This window comes from Aspergillus brasiliensis, assembly GCF_001889945.1.
Source record: "Aspergillus brasiliensis CBS 101740 unplaced genomic scaffold ASPBRscaffold_12, whole genome shotgun sequence".
In the NCBI taxonomy this organism is placed as follows: domain Eukaryota; kingdom Fungi; phylum Ascomycota; class Eurotiomycetes; order Eurotiales; family Aspergillaceae; genus Aspergillus; species Aspergillus brasiliensis.
The window spans coordinates 596,829-618,846 of record NW_027137453.1 but is presented as its reverse complement, the minus strand read 5'-3'; the positions used below and the strand labels follow the sequence as shown (position 1 = coordinate 618,846).

General features: G+C 53.1%; 8 protein-coding genes across 8 annotated transcripts; 4 read left to right on the top strand and 4 right to left on the bottom strand.

Moving 5' to 3' along the window:
• Window positions 1–100: 100 nt before the first annotated feature.
• On the top strand, window positions 101–1,945 carry ASPBRDRAFT_159293 (uncharacterized protein; the record flags this gene model as incomplete). The annotated part of the gene is made up of 6 exons (XM_067619445.1): window positions 101–518; window positions 577–703; window positions 758–1,071; window positions 1,125–1,181; window positions 1,243–1,453; window positions 1,531–1,945. The coding sequence occupies 6 exons, from the start codon at window positions 101–103 to the stop codon at window positions 1,859–1,861; spliced, it is 1,458 nt and encodes a 485-aa protein (XP_067475845.1). The 3' UTR covers window positions 1,862–1,945.
• Window positions 1,946–2,126: 181 nt separating this feature from the next.
• On the bottom strand, window positions 2,127–3,969 carry ASPBRDRAFT_199027 (cytochrome P450; the record flags this gene model as incomplete). The annotated part of the gene is made up of 6 exons (XM_067621277.1): window positions 2,127–2,225; window positions 2,305–2,394; window positions 2,473–2,917; window positions 2,977–3,185; window positions 3,278–3,640; window positions 3,697–3,969. 6 exons carry the CDS (start codon window positions 3,967–3,969, stop codon window positions 2,127–2,129), a joined length of 1,479 nt encoding a protein of 492 aa, XP_067475844.1.
• A 267-nt stretch (window positions 3,970–4,236) lies between these two features.
• ASPBRDRAFT_199026 (SRPBCC family protein) lies at window positions 4,237–4,807 on the top strand (the record flags this gene model as incomplete). The annotated part of the gene is made up of 2 exons (XM_067621276.1): window positions 4,237–4,659; window positions 4,736–4,807. 2 exons carry the CDS (start codon window positions 4,237–4,239, stop codon window positions 4,805–4,807), a joined length of 495 nt encoding a protein of 164 aa, XP_067475843.1.
• Window positions 4,808–5,092: 285 nt separating this feature from the next.
• ASPBRDRAFT_77659 (uncharacterized protein) lies at window positions 5,093–12,056 on the bottom strand (the record flags this gene model as incomplete). Its single annotated transcript, XM_067629377.1, has 4 exons — window positions 5,093–6,106; window positions 6,169–6,414; window positions 6,473–7,843; window positions 7,883–12,056. 4 exons carry the CDS (start codon window positions 12,054–12,056, stop codon window positions 5,148–5,150), a joined length of 6,750 nt encoding a protein of 2,249 aa, XP_067475842.1. The 3' UTR covers window positions 5,093–5,147.
• A 1,604-nt stretch (window positions 12,057–13,660) lies between these two features.
• Window positions 13,661–15,122, top strand: ASPBRDRAFT_209823 (uncharacterized protein; the record flags this gene model as incomplete). Its single annotated transcript, XM_067621879.1, has 4 exons — window positions 13,661–13,739; window positions 13,841–14,089; window positions 14,199–14,367; window positions 14,436–15,122. The coding sequence occupies 4 exons, from the start codon at window positions 13,661–13,663 to the stop codon at window positions 15,082–15,084; spliced, it is 1,146 nt and encodes a 381-aa protein (XP_067475841.1). The 3' UTR covers window positions 15,085–15,122.
• A 51-nt stretch (window positions 15,123–15,173) lies between these two features.
• Window positions 15,174–16,392, bottom strand: ASPBRDRAFT_46794 (aldo/keto reductase family protein). Its single transcript, XM_067625711.1, has 2 exons — window positions 15,601–16,392; window positions 15,174–15,531 (listed from the first exon to the last, which is right to left on the bottom strand). Exons 1-2 carry the CDS (start codon window positions 16,303–16,305, stop codon window positions 15,241–15,243), a joined length of 996 nt encoding a protein of 331 aa, XP_067475840.1. The 5' UTR covers window positions 16,306–16,392; the 3' UTR covers window positions 15,174–15,240.
• Window positions 16,393–16,799: 407 nt separating this feature from the next.
• ASPBRDRAFT_57946 (uncharacterized protein) lies at window positions 16,800–18,251 on the top strand (the record flags this gene model as incomplete). The annotated part of the gene is made up of 5 exons (XM_067627824.1): window positions 16,800–16,979; window positions 17,038–17,170; window positions 17,220–17,343; window positions 17,396–17,859; window positions 17,938–18,251. The coding sequence occupies 5 exons, from the start codon at window positions 16,800–16,802 to the stop codon at window positions 18,249–18,251; spliced, it is 1,215 nt and encodes a 404-aa protein (XP_067475839.1).
• Window positions 18,252–18,385: 134 nt separating this feature from the next.
• ASPBRDRAFT_658998 (uncharacterized protein) lies at window positions 18,386–21,795 on the bottom strand (the record flags this gene model as incomplete). The annotated part of the gene is made up of 3 exons (XM_067628614.1): window positions 18,386–18,904; window positions 18,972–20,821; window positions 20,886–21,795. The coding sequence occupies 3 exons, from the start codon at window positions 21,793–21,795 to the stop codon at window positions 18,503–18,505; spliced, it is 3,162 nt and encodes a 1,053-aa protein (XP_067475838.1). The 3' UTR covers window positions 18,386–18,502.
• Between the last annotated feature and the right edge of the window lie 223 nt (window positions 21,796–22,018).

The following is a 22,018-nucleotide window of genomic DNA, read 5'->3' as shown; positions in this document are numbered from 1 at the left end:
ACCCGCCTGTGAAATAACAAAGTAGTACCATGAAAAGTCACTCTACAATTCTCTTTTTCGAAACGATATAGAGTGAAAGGAAAAGAAACTATCTATCAAAATGGAACGTCTCCCCCGCACTCCCGAAGAAGCCGACAAGCTACTCTCCCTATCCGATCTCCTCCGTGATGCCGCCCTAACAGTCAAAGCAGAATGGGCCAGGGAAGACTTTTCCGATAAGCAAGAAAACAACCATCATCACAAAGGCCAAAGCCAACCCGAAGGAGGAGCGCGCCTCCTACCCAGTGCACGACTCTGGGAGGCCCAACGAACCATCGAAGCCATCTCAGGTGCACTGGTCGAACTCGTCTGCGAGCCCAGCCAGCGCATTCAGCAAGTCCTGACGCTGTACTGGGAGAGTCGGGCCCTCTTCATCGCAGCGGAGCGTCGGATTCCTGATCAATTGGCCGAGGCGGGCGAATGCGGAGTAGATGTTGATACTTTGTCGGACAGGACTGGTATTGAGGCGAGGAAGTTGGGTAGGCACTTATCGTATTCTTAGGGACATGCAGCAGTCTGAAACTGATCATTATGCAGCTCGTATCATGCGCACCCTCTGTGCGATTCATATCTTCTGCGAAGTCGATGAGAATCGCTTCGCGAATAACCGGGTATCGGCTGCGCTGGTGGGCAATGATGGCTTGAGGGCCTATGTGCAACTATTGTATGCTGTCTCCCCCTTTAGATTAGATTCTCTTCATTAAGCTAATAATACCAGCAACCTCCACGTCTATCGGGCATCCGAGTATCTGCCCCGGTATCTGCTCGGCAGCAAGGGTGCCTCGTATGACGTGCGCGAGACAGCCTTGCAGGAGGCTGTCGGGATCGATGTGCCGTTGTGGGAGTGGCTGGCCAAGAAGGTGCCGCTTGATCAAGTGCAGGAGAAGGGTCCAGGATATCCCAGTGTGCCGGATGTCTCGAATTGTAATCTGATCCCTGATGATGATGGGATGGTGCTACGGCCGGAGCTGAACAATTTCGCTCTGGCCATGGCGGGCGGAGGGAAGGCGTCGGGTGCGGCGCATGCTTTTGGTATGTTACTGTAAATGAATCAGGGTACAGTGCTGAATCCTGACTCTGTCTAGACTATCCGTGGGCTGAATTGGGCGATGGAGTTGTCGTCGATGTTGGAGGCGGCGTTGGTGAGTTACCTTTACTGAAACGAAGTGTGCATAAGTGTATACTAACCTACCATAATGCAAGGCGGCTTCGTCCTCCAACTCCTACCAGAATATCCCCGTCTCAAATTTGTAGTGCAAGACCGCCTCGAAAACGTCCAGCAAGGCGAGAGGGAGATCTTCCCGCGTGAAGCCCCCGACGCGATCCCCAGCGGACGAGTCACCTTCATGGCGCATGACTTTTTCCAAGAGAATCCGGTCAAGAATGCGGAAGTGTACTGGCTGCGCGGTATTCTGTAAGTACTCGCCTCGTCTTCTTCCACCCCTGCAAGTAAAAAAGCAACCGCTAATCTTAATCATCAAAACGGGATAGACATGACTGGTCCGACGAATACTGCATTCAAATCCTCCAAGCCCTCAAAGCAGCCATGGGCCCGCAATCTCGCATTCTCATCTGCGATCCAGTCATGAACACCACCTGTGGATGTGCGGAGATCCCGGCTGCTCCGTATCCCCTGCCCGCTAATTATGGATATCATTTCCGGTACTGCTATAATCGGGATCTGGGGTTGATGTCGACGATCAATGGGATTGAGCGGACCCCGGCGCAGTTCAAGGATCTGTTTGAGAGGGCGGGACTGAAGCTGAGGAAGTTTTGGCCGGTGAGGAGTATGGTGGGGATTACGGAGGTGGGGTTGGCGTAGATGGTTATATTTAGTATAGTGGAGTAGGATAGAAAGCCTAGTTATGCAGTCTTTCGCTGTAGGATTCGTGTCGAGAAATAAGGGATTAGCTATGAGAAAGTAATGTGGCTACAGTTTGAATGTACCCTAACAACCAAGCAAACATCAAGTAAACAGTCCAATTTAGTATTTACCCAACTTCTAAGGGTATCTTGTATTGTGCCGCATATGGACGTTATGTAAAGATTATATACTACTTCAGTTGAATCAATCAGAATAATCACTACTAACAGACCCTGCTCTTAATGCGAACATGGAAGCCAGAGGGCATAGTAAACCATTTCGTCTCCAAACTCCAGTCAGCAGTCGGATTGGCCAGTTCCAGCTGGCGAGTAAGGTTAGCCATATGCTTTAGCATGACTAGGAAGCAAGATAATTTCAGTAAAATGAAGATGAAAACATACCTGATATCTCTGCAGCATCGACGGAACCAACTTGTACACCTCTAGATAGGAGAGATTCTTCCCAAGACATACGCGATGTCCGGCACCGAACTGCAATAGCATGATTAGTTTTCCATCTCAAATCCACAGGGCTCATTATATCTTCAATGATGAAAGAAGTATGCCTACCGTCAACAGCGAATTATACATAACCTTCTTCTTCTCCGGCTCACACATCCACCGCTCCGGCCGCCACGTCTCCGGATCATCACCATAAAGACCCACCTCCCGATGCACCGCCCACGGGTTCATCGACACGCGAGTCCCCGGAGGGATAAAGTGTCCATCCACGGTGAGCCCGGATTCAGGTACAATCCGCTCCAGCGGGAACCCAATCGGCGGGTGCAATCTGGAGGCCTCCTTGACGCAGGCGTCCAGGTACGGCAGCGTTTGTGCCTCTTTCCAGGTGACCAGGGGTGAGATGCGGCCCTCATGCGCTGCGGTGTCGATTTCTGTTTGAAGTGTGGAGAGGGTGATTGGGTTCTTGAGGAGGTAGTAGAATACGACACTGGCCATGATGGCTGTGGTGTCGCCGCCGGCTTGGATGTTGGAGTTGGTCCATGTGGGGAGGGTTCTAATATAGTTAGATATTTAGTCAAAGAGACAATAGAAGAGAGAGAGAAGACGACTAACAATTCAGGCAGATCTGGATTCCTCTGCCTTTCTTGAATAAACGACGATAAAAAGTCTCGCTGGTTGATACGATCACGCTGCTCGTCTGTCATATCGAGTCGTTCCTGAATCCGCGCTGCCCCAAAGTCGGCCAAGGGGTTTCGTTTCGAGACGGTAGGGAGGAGAGGGTTGTCTTTCCATAGATAGTCCAGGATGGGCATTTGCGTGTTCTATGTAGGTATCACTGTCAGAACCAGACAAAGTCCGCTTTCACATTACATCTTCTATCTCATCGTCATCGGGGAGGAGTTGAAGGACATACCGGCGCAGCAACACGGAAATACTTCCAATTATTCTCCATCACCCCCTCAATATCACCTCCCTTTTCGAGGAACCCCAATCGCCGCGAAAATGTCACCTCGCCCATGACATCGAAGGTGAAAAACTGCAGCCACTGGCCAAAGTCCACGACCTGGTCACGGTCCGTGAACAGCTCGTCCAGCCGGGCGAAGAAATACTGCATGGTGGAGAGGACGAGCGGCTCGAAATTAGTGAGATTGCTGATCGAATACAGATTGGCGATGGGCCGGCGCATGCGACGGTGTAGATCTTCATCGCGCGTTGCGAAGACATCGGGGATCTTGCCTCCTTTGATGCGAGGGATGATGGAGTCATAGAATTCGGACTTGATGACTATATGTTTAGTGATTGGGGGATTGGGGGAAGTGATGCTATACGTACCTTGAGGAACTTCGCTTTGAAGCCATAGATCCGATCAATTGCTGCCGGCTGCGAGACGAGGACTGCTTGTGGGCCGACGCGCACGACGGTGCCGTACTGGCGATGGAGATCGGTGTGTTTTTGATGCAAATCGCCGGCCAGAACCCATCCTCGACGGGTGAAGTCAGTGAATGCGGCGAAGAATGGACCTGGGATGTGTCGCAGTCGGAAGTAGTTCAGGATCAGGTGCGTGGTGACGAGCACCACGCCCGCGATGGCCAGCGTCTCGATCATGTTTAACGAAGAACAAGTGGTCGTCTGTCTGTCACCAGAGGTGAAGAAAGATGAAGAATAACTATGACAACTAAGTCATTCTCATTGGGCATGTCATCGAGAGAGAAACAATAAACCGGAGGATGTAACTACACTCGGGTCCGCCATAGAGAATGACCACCCAACTCGGGTCTTCCCCAGCTTCATAATACACCAACCAGCATACAACTCCTCCACCATAGTCCTCTCTCAATCTTTACCTCAGCTACTACTCTTAGATTATCCAAAATGGTCACCTTCAACCTCTCCTACACCGCACCCATCAACCGCCCCAACCATCATCCCACCCTCACCCCGAGCCTAGTATGGAAATGCATCGATCGCAAAGTGCGCCACGCCGAGCAATTCGTGCCCGCCATCGTGAAGACCGAGCTTCTCTCCGAGTCCGCCACCGAGTTGAAACGCCGAGTCAACTTTGCGCCTAACGGCCATCCAGCGGGGGCTACCGAGGCGATTGAAACGTGTCGGCTGTACGAGCCATGTCGGGTGGAGTTTGTGGCTGCGGATGGCAGCTCGATAATTAATGCGGTTAGTCGGGGGTCGTCGGATGATGAGAATGATTTGTATTATACGTATATCTTTGAGTGGAGGCATCCGGATCTGGTGGAGGGGTCTGTGGAGGCGCTGGCTCAGTGGGAGAGGGATTGGAAGGTATGATTATGCTGATCTTTTTCTTGTAATTGTCATTGTCGTCTCGGTTGATGTGATTGATGTTGGTTTGATATAGACTACGCAGCTGGCTGTGGAAGCGACGATTGATACTATGCGTCGGCTTGTGGCTGAGGGGGTGGTTTCTTGAGGGTGAAGATGGTGTCGAATAATAGTAGTAGTTGAGTTACCTAGACAAATATAGGATTGGTGGTTTGGCAGGTCGTATATAGCAGCGTAGAAATAAGCAATGGCCATGGTTGTTGCAGTGGAAGTATAGAACGCGATGTCCCTGATAAGGTATAGCTAGTCAGTTGCAATATGCATAGCCTTGATAGTGCAATCGTGCCCGTAGTAACTTGACTGATGACAACAGGGCTTTTGTGCTCTCCCACTCCTTTACAATATTCTACACAATAGAAGAAGTGTACGTTGCGTCAAAATAAGATTCATACAATCAGCCCTACTCCATTCATCTACCCTCCGCACAATCATCTCCCCACCCTCTCAAACACAAACCGATACGCAGGCTGAATCGCCTCCCACCTCTTTCCATCCGCATCTCGAAACAAATCGAATAAATGCGGCTGGCCCTCAATCAACGTCATCCCCGCCTCAACGCCCACAGCCTGCAACGCCTCCACCGTCTCCATCGCCTGCTGCCACGGAATCAAATCATCCTCCGTGCCGAACACAATATGCGTTGGAGAGCGGTACGTCCCACGCACGATCTGCGCATACGGGCTGGCGCGGATAATCTCCTCGGTCGATGGCTGCTCCAGATCATGATACTGCGCTATGTTGTTACCACCATAATCATCCACCTGAGAGGGTAGACCTCGAAACAGCACCGGCAAGGTCTGAGCGCGCCAGTTCATATGTAGAATCAGCTGGCTCCGCGGATCCTGGGGCGCCATCCAGCCGCTCATGGCCATCATGGCGGGCGGGACGTTGTACGCAGTAATTGGGGAGGGGTGGACGGCGGAGAGGATGTTGTAAGACCGGTCGACGAAGGGTTCGGAATGTTTGGGAATATTGGGGGTTCTCCAGAACTCGTCTTCGTAGTTTGTGGGACAGTAGAATGCGAGGATGGCATCGGGTGGAGGCACAGGGTCGTCGTCGTCTTCTTTATCGTTAACTTCAACATCTTGGACGGTCCAGGCGAGGGACATGGCGAGGGTGCCCCCTGTCGACCAGCCTATGGCTACTGCTTTGGAGGGGTCAATTTGCAGATTCGTAGATGTGAGACGCAGGGATGGTAGGGTTTTCCGCGCCCATTTGTATGCATCGCGCACGTCGGTGATAGGCCCGTCGAGGAGGTTGATTTCCGGACAGAGTCGGTAGTCTACAGAGACTGGGAGCAGGCCGTGATCGAGGAGAAGTTGGATTTGTCGGGGTCGTACGTCTTTCCGGGAGAGCATGACGTGGCCACCTCCGTGGACTAGGAGAGCTGGTTGTCGTCAGCTCTGGATCGGTTTGATAGGGGGCTTGGTTATGTTCGCTATGCCGTACCGACTGTCCATGTGTCGTGCTTGGTTGCCTGTTCCGCACTGGGAAGGTAGATGTCTGCGCGTAGAGGTAGACGCTTATCGGTGTGCTTGAAGACGACCGTCTCTATGCCTCCTTTGGTGACTTGAGGGATGCTTCGGAAGTTGGGGTCTGTGGCAGGTTGGACGAAGCCGGTGATGATCCGGACGACTTGGGACTCGCGAGTGGATCCTCCTGTCCAGGAGACATGGTTGAAGCCGGTGTTTTGCACTAGATCACATTGGTCAGTACGAAGCAAGAGTGGTTAAGAACGAGAGAGGAAACATACTGCACTCTTCCCAAAACTCAGGACTGGCGAGGACATACTTGCGGCCATCATTAAACAGCCACCATCCTTCCAGCAAGCCAAAGACGAGGTCAAACCAGAACATTCGAGTGGTGAACTCCACCAAGGAAACAAATCCATTAGGCCGGAGCAGCGTGCGAATATTCTGCAGCGAGTTGGGGAGATTACTCGTGGCATGGATACAGTTGGTCGACAGCACCACATCGAACTGGCCATGGTACTCGGCCGGAGGGGTCTTTTCGATATTGATCGTGGCATACTTCATACAGTCGTACTTGGCAAACTTGCGCTTGCCTGCATTGACGAGCGACGATGAGATGTCCGTGAAGGTATATTCGATCGGTATACCACGCTTCACGAGCCGCTCGACCACCCATTTGGTGGTGGAGCCGGTGCCTGCCCCCAGCTCGATAAGTCGGAACTTGCCACTGGGCCCGGGCGTGGCCGTGCTGAGCGTGCGTTCCAAGAAGCTGGTCAGCAGCTGCGACATGATCACGTACATCGGTCCGGTGCTGTACACGTCTTCGAGGATGTCTCGATTGGCTTTGGACCCGAACAAAAGGGTCAGCGGGTCTTTGGCGCCGCTCAGAAGCTTGGCCATCTCCGAACCACACACATTCAGCAGCATGTGCTCCTTGGCGTGCTGGGGGAATGCATCGACAAGATCCTTGAAGAGGACGCTGGAGTGTGTTGGGTCGATGGCTATCTCCGAGCGGACGTAGTGCTGTCCGTTGTAGTCGGCAACCTGGCCGTCCCGGAGGACCTCATACAGCACATCTTTGAGATTGTGGTGCTTCGGAAGGCAGGGGAGTTCGGGTATTGGGTCGCCGGGCTTGAGCTGGCTGAGGTCGATGCCTAGATCTGCGAACGCCTCGATTGTGTATGCCAGTACAAGCTTGGCGTTCTTTGCGTAGACATTTTTGTAGAAGCCGCTGAATTTGTACTCATCTGCCAGTGGGTCAAAGTCTGCCTTGATGGACTCGAATGCGCTCTGCGCGTCCGGCAACAGCGCATCCGGACTACCATTCGTCCAGGGGTCTTCCTTCTCTAAGGCAGGTGTTGCTGGTTCTGGGGTCATGGCCTGGGAGGTCAAGGTAGATGATGAACCCAGGTTTGGAGTGCCGGCTGCTACGACCATGTTGACGAGCTCGTGGAACGTGCTCTCGGTCGTGAGTTGGCTGACATCGATAGTCACGCCAAACGTGGTCTGAATGTCAGTGGCCAGCTCCATACAGAGCAGCGAGTCTAGACCGGTGTTGGCCAGGTTCGTAGTCCGCTGGAACGTACTGGTTGGACATTCCAAGTGGCTGCTAAGCAGGCCGGCGAGACGAGACACGAGTTCCTCTTCGTCCTCTGTCTGGCCAGGGGGCTTCTTTTCAGTTGTCGACGTACCATTGGCGAAGGATGGCCGGTGATGGTCGTCTGATGAAATATCGATGGCCGAGTCGCTCGAGCCACTGCTGAAACCGGCAGCTACTCGAGGTCCGCGAGCATCGAGATAGTCACGCAAAGCGGAGAATGTCAACAGATACTGCAAATCCTCCGGAGGAATGGACACCCCAAACACCTGGTCCACTTCTGAGACGATCTCGGTTGCCATCAGGGAATCGATTCCCAATTCTTCTAAGGTAATGTCACCCTGGAACCGATCCGTCTTCACATCGGTGATCTTGCTTAGTAGCTCCCGTAGAGGGCCCTCTACACTCGTAGGAGCACGCGGCGGTGGAACCTTTGCCTCAGATAGAGTCGTCGGTACAGATGGTGTAGTCTGGGTGACATCAGTTGGAGCTTGAGGCTTTGTCTCAGATGATACAGTGAATGGTAATGTCGCTTTATTGGACACGTCGTCGTTGGCGCGAGCGAGCACCTTGGTCAGAGACGTAATGCGTACTCTACTAAATCGCGCCCCAAAGACAACCATGAGCAGCTCTCCCGTCAACCGATCAGTTACAAACACATCATTCTGCATCTCCTTGTCGGAGACCCGGGTAGATGTAACGATGACAGTCCAGTCGTTGTGCATCGAACCCCCGAACCCGGCTGCGACCTGGATGCGGTCGACTTTGGAGCAGACATACACCTCATCCCCAGGGCAAGGGGCGAGACAGTTGGCAAAGAGACCAGGAACCTGGAGGAAGTTGTCGACAGCGACCGGACAAGAGCATAATCCCTCGGTTGCTGGGGGCTGTCCCGAGGGTAGGGACACTCGGGCTACTGCGGTGTCGCCGTGGGCAGTAATTCGGCGAATCCCTTTGTAGAAGTCATGGTACTGGACCACCCGGGAGAACAGCTGGTAGATGGCAAGCCCTTGGACAACTTCGCCGTCAGGATGCAAGGAGTTGTTATCGAGGCCGTGGTGCTGCTGCAGGAGTCTCCCTGTTCGGGCGAACTCTGCTGGGACGCTGGAGTCGTCGGCCGCGATGATATCTACTTTTCCTGTGGCATGAACAGGATCCGCTGAAGACGCATTCTGTTGACGGTTTCGGTCCACAGCATGAAATGCAAAGTTCCAGCTCCTCCCGGTGTGATCCGCCTGCGTCAGGATCAAGCTGATCACTTTGTCGTGGGCGATGCCGAGTGAAGCCGTGATTTCCAGGCCTTCCACCCGTGCGAATGGATGGGCCGTGATACCCTTGGCTGCTGCGATATCTCTCGCTGCCTGCAAGACCAGTTCAATGTACAGTGGGGCTGGACAAAGAGGTTGGGCCAGGACACTATGCCCTTGCACGAGCTTCGTCCACTGCTCGCTGCGAGGATCAATTGTAAACGTCGCCACGGGAGGAGACGTCTCGTGGAAGCCGACAAAGGTAATCAACACTGGCTCTTTTTCCGGGACGATTGGCTCTGGAGCCTTCTCGGGCTGCTTGCTGGGTTCAATCTGGCGAAATTCAAGCCAATGTCGCGTCTTTTCAAACTGATACGGCGGCAAATTCATGGGCTGATAGGCCGCCCGACAAGTCCTATGAAAGGGCCAGAATTGTACCTGATGACCGCGCTTCCAGAGGGAAGCGGTAGTTTCAGCGAGAGACCCCATGGCATTGTCGCGACTCAGGTTTATCGGCAGAAAGAGGCTGTCTCTACTGTCGGTGCTCGACAAGGCCCGACGTGCCATGCTGGTAATGGACGAGTTCGAGCCTGCCTCCAGCCACGTACAGGGCCCAAAGCGATCTGCAATACGCTGGACAGCGGCTCCAAAATACACGGGGGTTCGTGTGTGGTCTGCGATAAATTGGGGAGTCGTGCTTGTCCAGCTTTGGTCGTTAGAACAGGTCTCGATCGGGATCACCGGCTTATTGAACGTCAAGCACTCGGCAAGCTTCTTTAGCTCAGGCAGGATCGGGTCACAGAATTGCGAGTGAAAGCCATGAGTGACATTCAGCACCTTGTGTTTGATCGCCGTGGACTGCTTGAGCACCTCTACAACCGTGCCGATGTCAGCGGCGGACCCAACGAGGACATGGCTCTTGGGACCGTTATAGCAAGCCACCTCAGGAGACAGTGTCTGCCCGGTCTGGCTGCGAACCGAGGCAATGAGTTGCATGGTATTCTCTTGATTGCCATCCAGCGCAATCATCGATCCTCTTTCGTCTCCCCACATGTCGCGCATGAGAACTGCCCGGCCGTGGACCAGCTTGAGGCCGTCCAGCAGCGACAGGACTCCCGCAACAGTTAATGCCACGAGCTGACCAAAGGAATGACCAATAACGTAATCTACCTTGAGACCACAGTCAATCCAACACATCGCGCTGGCGTAGTGCAGTGCGAATTGCATGCACTGCAACGCCACCACATCATCCATGGGTGTCGGGTCAAAGATGCCGGGGTAGATGCCCGCATTACCAAGAGTACGAAGCAGCTTGTCGCAGCGATTGAGATGCTTGCGAAGTAGAGCCGACGAATTAAACACATCGCGGCTTAGTCCAATGGATCGGTTTGTCTGCCCACCAAAGGCGAGCACCAAGGGTGGGGAAGGGGAGCTGAGCACGCAAGGGCTAGACTCGGGATTAGACGCCGCGATGCGGAGCTGGTCATCCAACTCGGCCATGCTCCCTACTGTGGCGATCAGCGTGTTGGGAAGGCCCCTGTTCTGCTTGTCACTCAGATTGAAGGCAATGTCCGCCAGTATGTTCGTGGAGGACGACGGATGCAGCTGGCTGATTTGTTCGCGGAGCTTGTGGCAGTTCTCGGCGAGGCTCTTGGGGGAATTCGCCGAGATGAAGATGGGATATTTGGATAGCGCTGTTTCCTGCACCTGCGTTGGTGTCATGGTTGCCGTCGACGATATAGGTTCTCTGACCACCATGGCAGCGATGCTTCCGGCAGCACCGTAATTGTTCACGCAAGCAATCCGCGTCTTGGCCGTCCAAGGGATCGTTCGCGTCGGTATCTCTACTCGACCAGGAACGAGGTCGATCTTGGGATTGAGTTTGGTGAAACTGGCCTGTCGTGGAATGAGTTGTTTTTGCATCATAAGAACCGTCTTGATCAGCCCTGCCACTCCCGATGCGCCCTCCGTGTGACCAATATTCCCCTTGACAGAGGCAAAGTAGAGGGGTTGTTCACGATCCTCGCTCGCAAACACCTCCTGAATCCCTAGGTATTCTTGTGGATCGCCGATGGGAGTGCCCGTGCCGTGAGCCTCGAGAAAGGTGACATCCCTCGCCGCCACGCCCGCCTTTTGCAGGACTCTGCGATACAGCGCTGTCTGGGAGGGACTATATGGCACTGTGATAGGCGTCTTATTGCTACTCTGCTTGACAGACGAGGACAGAATTGTCGCAAGAATTTGGTCTCCATCCTCCACGGCTTGAGAATACTCCTTCAACATCACCAGCGCGACACCTTCACCGCGGCAGTACCCATCTGCCCCAGCATCGAACGACTTGGTAGCACCTGTCGGACTCAGAAAGGAAGCCGCCGCCAGGTTCTGATAGAAGTGAGGACTCGTGAAGATCGAGACACCCCCGGCCAATGCACTCGTGCAATCGCCATTCAAAATGGCTTTGCAGGCGGCATCAATGGCCACGGCGGACGACGAGCATGCCGTGTCCACGGAGACCGACGGGCCTGTGAAGCCGAAGAAGTGGCTGATCTTCCCCGTGAGAAAAGCCCGGAGGGTTCCCAACGTGGAAAAGGCATTTGGGGGATGTCCAGCGACGTTGTCGTTGTAATCGGAGGCACACACCCCCACAAAGCAGCCTACATCCGTATCTTGCTGGTCCGGACCAAAGTAGCCACTCGACTCCAGAGTCCGGTAGGCGACTTCGAGCAGAAGGCGTTGTTGCGGATCCATCGACGCTGCTTCCCGGCTCGACTTTTTGAAGAAGCGGTTATCGAAGCAGTCGATGTCGTCGATGAAATTGCCCAGAAACACGGATTTGTCCGAGCTGCGGTGGTGCTTCTCCGTTGGAAATCGACCCTCTGGTGGCCTCTGCACCATCGACAGCCCTTCGTCCAGGATACGCCAGTAATCATTGACGGAGTCGGCACCGGGGAACTTGCATCCCATTCCGATGATGGCCACTTCTCGTGCTGGGCCATTCCCTTGTTGCTCGGATAGTACCATGGTGGTTTATTCGGTGTTGAACAAATGGAGGAAGTGAGTTACGGTCGTTGAGCTTCTCGAAATAATTCACAATGGCCGTGTAGTGATGAATAGGTCCATCAAAACAGCTAGGAAGTCATTATCGGTATACATCAGATACTATAACATCATGCAGCCAGTCGGCCTAGTGGAGTAGCTAGTGGGTTAGTGCTTATGGGGACCTGTCTGGATCTGAGGCGGCTGCTAACTCGGGTCCGCCATCAGGATGCTGCTGGGACACCCACTATGAGCCTTCATTATTCGCCTAGAACTCGACGGATTCACTTTCAAACAAGGGTTGGCTACGGGGAGGGTCTATGCATCCTATTGTCTCTTATTCCACGCCGTTGCCACACTGCAGTTGCAGTACCTTTTATAGTATAACACATCTATATAAGATCAGGGATGAAACCTATTAAGCAGCTTGCCCAACCGCATACGTCTATGTAAATCCAGTTTTATGTTCGAAAAATATGTCAATTTTAATGTCAATACTTACAAATAATACCGAAGATAGGCAACTGAAACAGTTGCTTCTCGCCACGTTATCATAGAGGGCTATGCAGTTTGGCAGATCCTCCGGGATTATTCCTGCACAAAGCAACCTTGGCGCTCTCGTATCACCAACATCTTGGCCACTAGCCAGATAATGATTGGTTATTGCTCGTTGACGGCTAAAATGTGATCCTACGGGATGCCGCTACCTGATTCAACAAGTTTGATGTTGTAACTGTGTCTCCATAGCCTGACTGACTCTGTAGCTCCACGGGTCGGTCCACTTACTGCACCGTGCAGACGCCACTTTGGGGAGGAGGTAAGTGGCTCCGATGCATCTTCTCACACCCTTGTATCTAGCTTTCACGTCGTTGATGTCGACATTAATCCGAGCTTGGTCAAGCCCATAATAGCTACCACTCTATTCGTTGGTATCTACATACGACCTAATCCTACCCGTAACCTTCGATGTGCCAAACTCAATTGCATCAAGCACTCATGAAGCCTCACTGGATACAACGATAGGTAAGCCGACTACCTAGCCAAGACCCGTGCAGATGCTGCGATTGGGGGCTACTGAAGATTCGATGCCGAGTCCAGAGTGTTTATTGCAATGAAGGATTTGGCCAAGACGGCCTGGCAAATCCTGAGGGGCCAGCGACCCCCGCGAGTCCTACACGCAGGATCTTCGCCGAGCCTACCCCGCGTGGGATGAATCTGCAGGCAGTTCTTCAGCTCCCGAAGTTCGGCTTTTATTCAGATACCAAATCTGGAGATTGCCCTTGCAATGTCCCAATGTCCATCATCGCTCGCGCTTGTTAGGGCTGACATAAGCTTGCAGGAATGGATCTGCAACACCGCATCATCAGGGAAGAAACCCATCACACGTATGAAAAGAGTGATAAGGGATTATTGGCCTGCAATTAATGCGTGTCAGAAAATAGTTTCTGCTGAAAATGGTAGCGATTGGGTTCATCTCCGAAGATATTCCCGGCCACAACTTTCAATGTAATCGCTTCCGCAATATATCAATGCTACCATCGCATACGGAGACATAGAATATACACCCCGGATATTTGGGGGAAGCCATCATGAGCACTGCAACACAAGAACGCCGATGGTGGACAGAGGAGGAAGATAACATCCTCCGACAGGAAGCAGAACTTCAACGTACAGTCACCCTACCCTCAACTGGAAGCTCATCGTATTCTGTTCTTGATCGGCGACGACAATGAGATTGTTGAGACATCTAATGAAAATCGATCATTTAGGAATGCAAGGCGGACCCAAAGATTGGAATACCATTGCAGCCAAGCTCGCCGGGCGTAGCAATAAAGATTGTCGTAAGCGATGGCACAAGATTGGACCGAATATCAGGAAAGGAGCTTGGACGCCTTCCGAGGATGGGCGCCTGCAGGATGCTGTTAAAGCTTTTGGCGAAAGGCACGTTGCCCTCAAGGTCATAACTGAGTTCTCTCTAACGAGGCTTAAACTGCAGATGGACCCAAGCTTCACAAAGGGTAGGCACCCGAAATGCAGACCGTGAGTAGATACCCTCTTAGCCAAACCTACCGGAGACACTGGGATGCCGTCATGGTTTAAGAGTGAATTCTAGCTCATACCAATCAGAGTGTGCCAAACGGTGGCGCTATGCATTGAACCCCGACGTGAGCCTCACTCCGTGGACGGAAGAGCAGGACTCTGAGCTGTTGCGTGCTGTCAATGAGCTGGGCCGCAACTGGAGCAAGATAGGCAGTACGAAATTCCCTTACAGGTCTACGGTGGACATCAAAAACAGGTATCCCTGGATCTCCCGTCTATTCCTCATGTTGGATAACTTGGGATACCAATGGATAACCCCGGCAGATATTGTATCCTTCAGCGAAGGCGATTGAATACAACCACCAACCCAACCCACAACACAAGAGCGGACTCCCCCATCAACGTGAACTTCTCCGAGGAGCTGGGATGGTCCGAACCGGAGGATACACTCGAAGATGCCGAGAACAATCCTCATGACACAATCGAATCATCCCCATTGCAGCCCATCTCCGACACCGCAATGACCGACTACGATCTTAACTCCGCAGCATTATCTGCGGTCACTCCTATTGACCTAGGCAATTATCCCGATTTCAGTCACGATATGCTGCCGCCATTCGCCACGGACATGTCCATTGAGCCATTGGATCCGGACTATCTCCAATTCTTGGACGGCTTTGAGCAGCCCAAGGCTCCGGCTCCTATGACTGGCTTGGAGTGCATAACTGCGAAAGATATCGTCACCACTGAGACCGGATTGAAGATCGGAGATGGCAGAGGAGGGGAAGCTGTGGACGCAGCAGACAGAAACCAATCCAGCCAGACGGACGCAAGACAGTCGCCAACAGGAGACCGGCCGCAACTGAGTACACTGATTCTGGAAGAAATGGAGCCCCAGACAGTCAATCTGGTCGTTAACACACTGCTGAGCAGTAACTCGCGCTTTCGGATGCGGTTGGACAATCACTGCTGATGATGCCCTTCTACGATATATTCCTTTGTAACGTCGACACGACTATATGCTATCTCTGTATATACTATGACTAGAATGATTACTAGATTGTTCGATGCTATATGGAGATCAATTGATACTCTACAGCATAGTAGTAAATCACTGAATTGATACGATTCACCCCCACAACTCCGAGTTCATCCCCACGATCTGGCGGTCCCCGACGACCTCAATCGACTTCAAAATGGCATCCAGCTGCTCCTTCTCCTCCGCGGACAGTGAAACCGCCGTGCAGTTCTCCTCCACCCGGGACGCCGCCGTAGCACCAGGGATAGGAATGATCGTACCACAGGGACCAGTGTTAGAATGCGCGCGGATCCACGCCAGGGCCAGTTGGGCAGGGGTGACGCCGCGCTGCTGGGCGAATGCATTGATTTTATCCACCAATTCGAGGTTTTTAGGGAAGTTCTTCAGTAGTCAGTATTTTGCATAAACCACCAACAAGAACACCAATAAGAGAAAAAGGGGGGGGACTACCTCCGGCTGAAACCTCCCAAACAAATGCCTAATATCCCCCTTCGGAATATCCTCCAACGTCTTGACCTGACCCGTGAGGAACCCATACCCGAGCGGCGCATACGTCAAAATGGGCACATCGAGCTCCTTACAAGTCGCAGCCACCCCATTGTCAAGAATCTCCGTACTCCACAACGAGAACTCCACCTCAACCACACTCAACGGACACACCGCATGGGCTTTCCGAATGGTATGCGCACCCACTTCCGAGAGTCCCACTCCGCCGATCAACCCTTCCTCTTTCAACTCGCGCAATGCCCCGATCGTCTCTTCCACGGGCACATTTCGATCCATGCGCGCGGGGCCGAAGATATCGATCTTTTTGGCCTCGCCCAGGATCTGGCGACATTCGTCGAGGCTGGCGCGGACGCCGGCGCGTGTGCATGTAGCGGATAAGGTGGCCGCGTCGGAACAAGCTCGGATGAAGAGGGTGACTTTGTTGGCGTCTTCGGGGTATTTGTCGAAGTAGCGGCGTAGGAGGTGCAGGCCTGCTGTCGGAGGTTGAGGGGGCATGCCGTATACGGAGGACGAGGACCAGATGGTGGCGCCGTGTGAGATGGCCGCTTTCATGGCACGGAAGGCTTGGTCGTCGGGCGTTGGGTTGGGGCGCCAGGTCATCCCGAGGAGGCCGAAGCCGGTGATGGGGAGGGGCTTGGATAGTGGCATATTCCGTCTGTCTGTATAGAGCGATGTGGGGGATCTGTGTGGTAGGAGATATATGATTGTAAGGATTTAGTGGAGAGAGATATTTTGACTCTTCTTTTGTGATCAAAGCGAGTTCCTAGATGATTGTGATATAGTCTCGAGACATTCGGAGATCGAGAGCTTACTCCGCACGGCAGTCCTCGGACTTAAACGGTGGAAATAAGAGCACGTCCGTTGGGAGTATGCGAGCCAAGAGTCCAAGACTCTGGATTCATCTTGGAAAAGCAAATAGTCCGAAGGATGCAGGCTAAAACGAAGGGTCTGTCTTGGGGCAGGTCCTTCGCGGGTCCGGGGGAGGGCCAGCACGGTACGGGCCGATCATAGCCCTATCTGGAGGAGGCAGAAATGGGAACAGCATCAACACACTTCTCGAGTCTTAGTGTACATGTTACAGTCTGTCTTTGTGTAGGAGTGCTGTCTGTCAAATCCATTGCAGAATTTGTTTCTCATCAACTATGTCTACCTTGGCAGAGGCAACCGCCCTTGTAGAGAGCATCGAGCGCATCGTCAATTCTCCACAGGTCATTACTGATCTGCATGATGATTCTCTCCGTCGCAGACTGCGAGAGGCTGGTCGGAAACTGAGCCTCTCAATGGAGGTCCCCGGCGATACGATTCATCGCATTGCATATGCTGTAAGCCATCTTGCATCTTGCATCTTTCTGGACCCTCACTGACGAGGGAGTGTTGTAGCCCATGCAGGTCGGGTTAGCTCGTGTCGGCGTCGATACACGACTGTTTGAGATTCTATGCGAAGAGGGCAATCACAGAGTAGTTGACCATGCGCAACTCGCATCCAGGACCGGAGTGGACCCGGTGTTAATGAGTGAGTGGCAGTCAACTTGGACCAGATGTATCACTAACCTACAACGCAGAGCGCCTCCTGAGATACTACCAATCAGTAGGAATGATCTCCCAGCCAGCCGACGACGGCTTTGCTCCCAACAATGTAACCCGAGCCCTCGCCTCAGAAGGTGGCCGTTCAGGGATTTGCATGCAGTGCGTCGGCGAACCTCAACACATACGGTTGAACACTACTAATACTCAACAGACAAGACTTGCTCTCTCTGCCCTTCCTGGCCTTCCCGCAATTCCTACAAGAAACAGCATACATCAACCCGACTGACACTCGCCACACCGCATTCCATCTGGGCAAGCAAACCGACCAAGACCTATTCTCCTGGCTTCAGACCCATCCCCAGGATCAATCCACTTTCAATGCGTGGATGTCTGCGCAGCGTGAAACGCACCCCAATTTCTTAGATGTGATTAACTTCGAACAGCAACTCGCCTCGGGAGCTACAGCTACCGCATCGACAGTCCTCTTCGTGGATATCGGGGGCTCCAAGGGCCACCAGAGCATCGCTTTCAAAGAGCGCTACCCTTCCCTCCCTGGGCGGATCATCGTGCAAGATCTTCCTCATGTCATTGAAGCGGTGCGGGCAAATCCGCTCCCGGGGTTCGAAGGTATCGAGACACAGCCGCATGATATGTTTACGCCGCAGCCGGTGAAAGGTATGTTGAATTCATTCTTGACTTTCCATTCCCATTGTAGCGGGAGGCTTATTAGCCATGACTGACGATCTCTGATAGGCGCCCGTGCCTATTACTTCCGAAATGTCCTCCATGACTGGCCCGATGACCAGTGTCGGGAGGTCCTCGAGAATGTCAAAGCCGGGATGAGTCGGGACTCGGTGCTCCTGATCGACGAGATGGTCCTGTCTGAGCGCGGGAGCCCGTGGCGAGCCGCTCAGGCGGATTTGACCATGGCTGTTGCTCTGTCGGCCATGGAGCGGACAGAGGCGCAATGGCGGGCTCTGTTTGAGGCTGTGGACTTACGGGTCTTGGATGTTTTGGGATATCGCGAGGAGTTGGAGGATTGTGTTATGGTGCTTGCTTTGAAATAGATTCGGGTTTCTCATCAAGCTCGTGCTGAATAACAATATAAGATCTTTTACACTGAAACTATGACTGAATTCTAAAAGCCAAGTTTAAGGTCTTATTACTACTATTTCACCACTCTATGTATCCAATATGTTGTCGTCCCCCGGATGAATTCATAGTGTCTGGCCAATTCTATATATAGTGTTCTTCGTGGAATACATCCAACACCATCTCAATTTACATACCTCTAATAACCATGTCCTCGACAACAACACTATATAACTCCACACTCCTTCCAATAACGAACATACCCCCGAATAGTCCCATCACTCACAGCTCCCACCCTTCTCAGCGTTGGCGACACCTCTCGAGTACCCTCAGTCCCAAGCACAACACCACCACACGACATCCTCTCGAACTCACAGCGTAAGAAATCCACCAAATCCTTAGCCGGATTCCCATTATCCCCCGAACCCTCAATCAGCTCAATCCACTCCTTCAAAGGGCGGGTACTCGACCTAGGAATTCCCAGCTCCACTGCCAGAACATCCAGAACATCCTGCCAGCTTTGTCGGATTGGATTCTCTAGATGGTAGACCAGCCGGAGAGGCGCAGGGTGGAACAGAATGTCTAGAAGGACAGCAGCGGTGGTGTCAACGGGGAGCCATGATAACGTCTATTTTGAATCAAGGTATATTAATTAGTCTAGAGACATTCTGATTACTTATCTGGGATATACTCACCCCACGTAGATCCGGCAATACTCGCACCCTCTGTGAAGAGCGCACCACCGCAACAAAATGTTCCTCCGGGTTCCAGTACCCGCTGCCTTGGGCACCGGCAATCTGGCCCACGCGCACGAATCCCATCTCGACCTCCGGGTGGTTACACCTCGCGCGCTCGATGATCTTCTCGCAGACTAGCTTGGCCTGCGCGTATCCGAGTGAGAGGGCGCAGCGTCGGTCTGCAGTGGGCGTTTCGGGCACGATGTGCTCGGAGTACACGGTCGGGTAGTGGCCTACGGTGGATATGGATGATATGAAGAGGAAGCGCGGCGTGAGCCAGGGACGCGATCTGTGTGTATGGATGGATAGTTCGATGAGAGTCTGCAGAGTCTTGAAGGCCGATGTGAATGAGGGGAGAGTTCTGTTGAAGCTCATGGGCCATGCGGCGTGAATGATGTCCGTTGTGACGGCGGTCAATTGTGAGTATTGGCTCTCGTCGAGGCCTAAATGGGGCAAGCTGATATTGGTTTGCATGAACTTCACCCGTGACCAGCTGTTTTCTGGGATGTTGATCCCTCGGGGGGTCATCAGGCGCTTTTGTCTGGTCTGTCCGTCTTCTGTAGATGGGCGGTTCAGACAAATGATGGAATCAACGGACGGGGATTCTAGCAGCTTGCTGATCAGATATGAACCCAGACTCCCGGTTGAGCCGGTGAGTAGGACGGTTCGTCCCTGTAGGCGTCCGGATGATGTGCTTGAGAACTCATCCACGAGTTGATCAAAGGTGGTGGGATCTGCTGCGCCGTTGGGATCGGATGGCGCTCCTGTTAGGGCCCTGGCCATCTTGTTGACGGACGGGTTGCGATATACAAAGTCCCGGGAGACCTCTGGTTTAAAGCCCGTGGAATTTCCTCGAGCAGCCTTTACAGACCCAGCCAGCATCCTGCGTAGCTTGACCGCCTGAAGGCTATCCATGCCCAACTCGAAGAGATCCTCGTCATCGGACCATGTCGGACCTGCCGTGGGGAGGTTGATGTTCGCAAGGACGAGTGAGCGTATGGTAGACGCTGGATTGGCCACGTCAAGTGCAGGAGCAGTCACGTTGACCTCGAGTTGTCGATAGACGTCTTGAATGTCATTTGCAAACAGCCGATACACCTCCTTCCGAACGACTGTCCCCTTGTCGGATCTGGGAAGCGTCCCTGGGGCGACGATCAGAATAGCGGTTGGCGAAGAGATCTGCCCATGAGAATCCATGCGGCGACCAGCTTCTTCCACCATGGGCCAGATCTCCTGCTTAAAAGCATCGTGCTCCCCGAGCGGCAGAGGAGCCATCGTCTCAATGATCACGCCCAGTTCGAACTGGCCATTCCCGAATGCTGTGGCGGCCTTGACTCCCGTCGTCTGCTGGAGAAGGTCCTCCAGGATAGTAGGACGTACCTTTTCTCCGGTGGCGAGACAGATCAGATCATCGGTGCGTCCGGCTGCCGTGAAGCTATTTGCTGATCCATCTGGATTGCCGATCAGCAAGTCCTGGAGCTCAAAGCGTTCCTGCCATCCAAAAGGCTGCATGGACATTTTGAAGGCCCGCGCTTGCTGCTCCGTCTCGTCGACTGGATCGAGCCTCACCTGGAGCACATCCATGGTATCAGTCCGCAAGGCAAAGAAGTGCCAGTCATGGCCAGGGGGAGGCTGGTAAAAAGGCGTCAAGGGTCCTGTCTCGGTCGCCCCGTAATGGTTAATTAACCTCACTCCAGCTGCCGTCATCCGTTGCCCAATGGCCTCCTTGGGGAGCCCGCCCCCAAACGCGACAAAGTCAAGACGTTGCAGGGCGCGGATGCCCCGATCGTCGGGTAAGAGGGCGATCTCTTCCAGGATGGAGGGAACGGTCAGTAGAGCCTTTGCTCCGGTGTCTTCGATCAGCTTCGTCACCGAATCCCCTGTGGGGATGATGGATGATGGCGGAATGCAAAAGGGCTTTCCCACCCCGAGGCTCAGACACATTGGTACCAATCCGAAGCCCTACGCAGGGTGAGCAACGGCTTTCAACAGGGAAGGTTGTAATGTGTGTACTTACATGAAAGAAAGGCGACGTGGAAATGAGAACGCCCAGAGCTACCTCGGGGGTATCAAACTCATGACAACGGGCAAATCCTAGCAGATGGCGATGCGAACAGTAAATGGGTTTTGGAAGCCCTGTTGTTCCCGAAGAATGCAGTATCAGCACGTTCCTGTCCGTCTCCGAGACAAAGTGATTGACATGTGTGATGCTCTCATTCTCTTGCAGATGCGAGTCTGCGCCGGTGGAGAGAAACAGCTCATATGACTCCGGATCATACACTGGGATACTCCTGTCCTGGTCTGTTTTTAGGGCCTCCGAGATGACTAGTCGCTGTCGTGCAGACGCCACCACGCATCCAGCGCCGGTAGCCTGCAGCAGATGGCCAACAGCCAGGGCGCTCAGACGGGTGGACAGAAGAATGACCGGCACTCCCATGCCCATGAGTGATAGCGCATAAATGGCAAGTCCAACGTCATTCTCCATGAACAGAGCGACCGGTGCACATTTCGCGACTGTGCCATCAGCCTGGTGAGTTGGGGTTGATACCTCGGGAATGGTGGCATTCAACCACTTTTGACATTGATTGATTGTGGGTTTCAGCTGGCCGTGTCGAATTTCCGTAAATCGATGATTATGGTCCCCATCATCACAATGGGCCTGAAGGCAAAAGATATGGTCTGGATTGTTGGCGTGATGGAAGTCAACCAGCTCGGGAAGTGTGCGTGTCGACTCCTCCGCTGTAGGCTGTAAATTCACCGTTGGCCGCACAAAAGGAGTCATTTTGATGTTAAAGCTTACCTCTCCTTTTCCCATCGCTGTACAATTCTTTCTACTTGAAGCTAGATTTACTACCACCAAAATGATATTCGACCATATCACGGTGGTTCCTCTTTCAAGGACCCGAGTGACTCTTATAAGCAATCAACTCGGGTCCTCGCAATGCCCCATTCACTTGACACACGACATCAAGCACAACTTCCATCACCCAACTCAATCATTGTGT

What these genes read in the sequence shown, in the direction of transcription:
- ASPBRDRAFT_46794 (XM_067625711.1), bottom strand. Translation starts at nt 16,305, where the DNA reads ATGCCACTATCCAAGCCCCTCCCCATCACCGGCTTCGGCCTCCTCGGG. An exon ending in TTGGGAGGTTTCAGCCGGAG is followed by an intron (nt 15,532 to 15,600) that starts GTAGTCCCCCCC and finishes TGACTACTGAAG; the next exon opens with AACTTCCCTAAAAACCTCGA.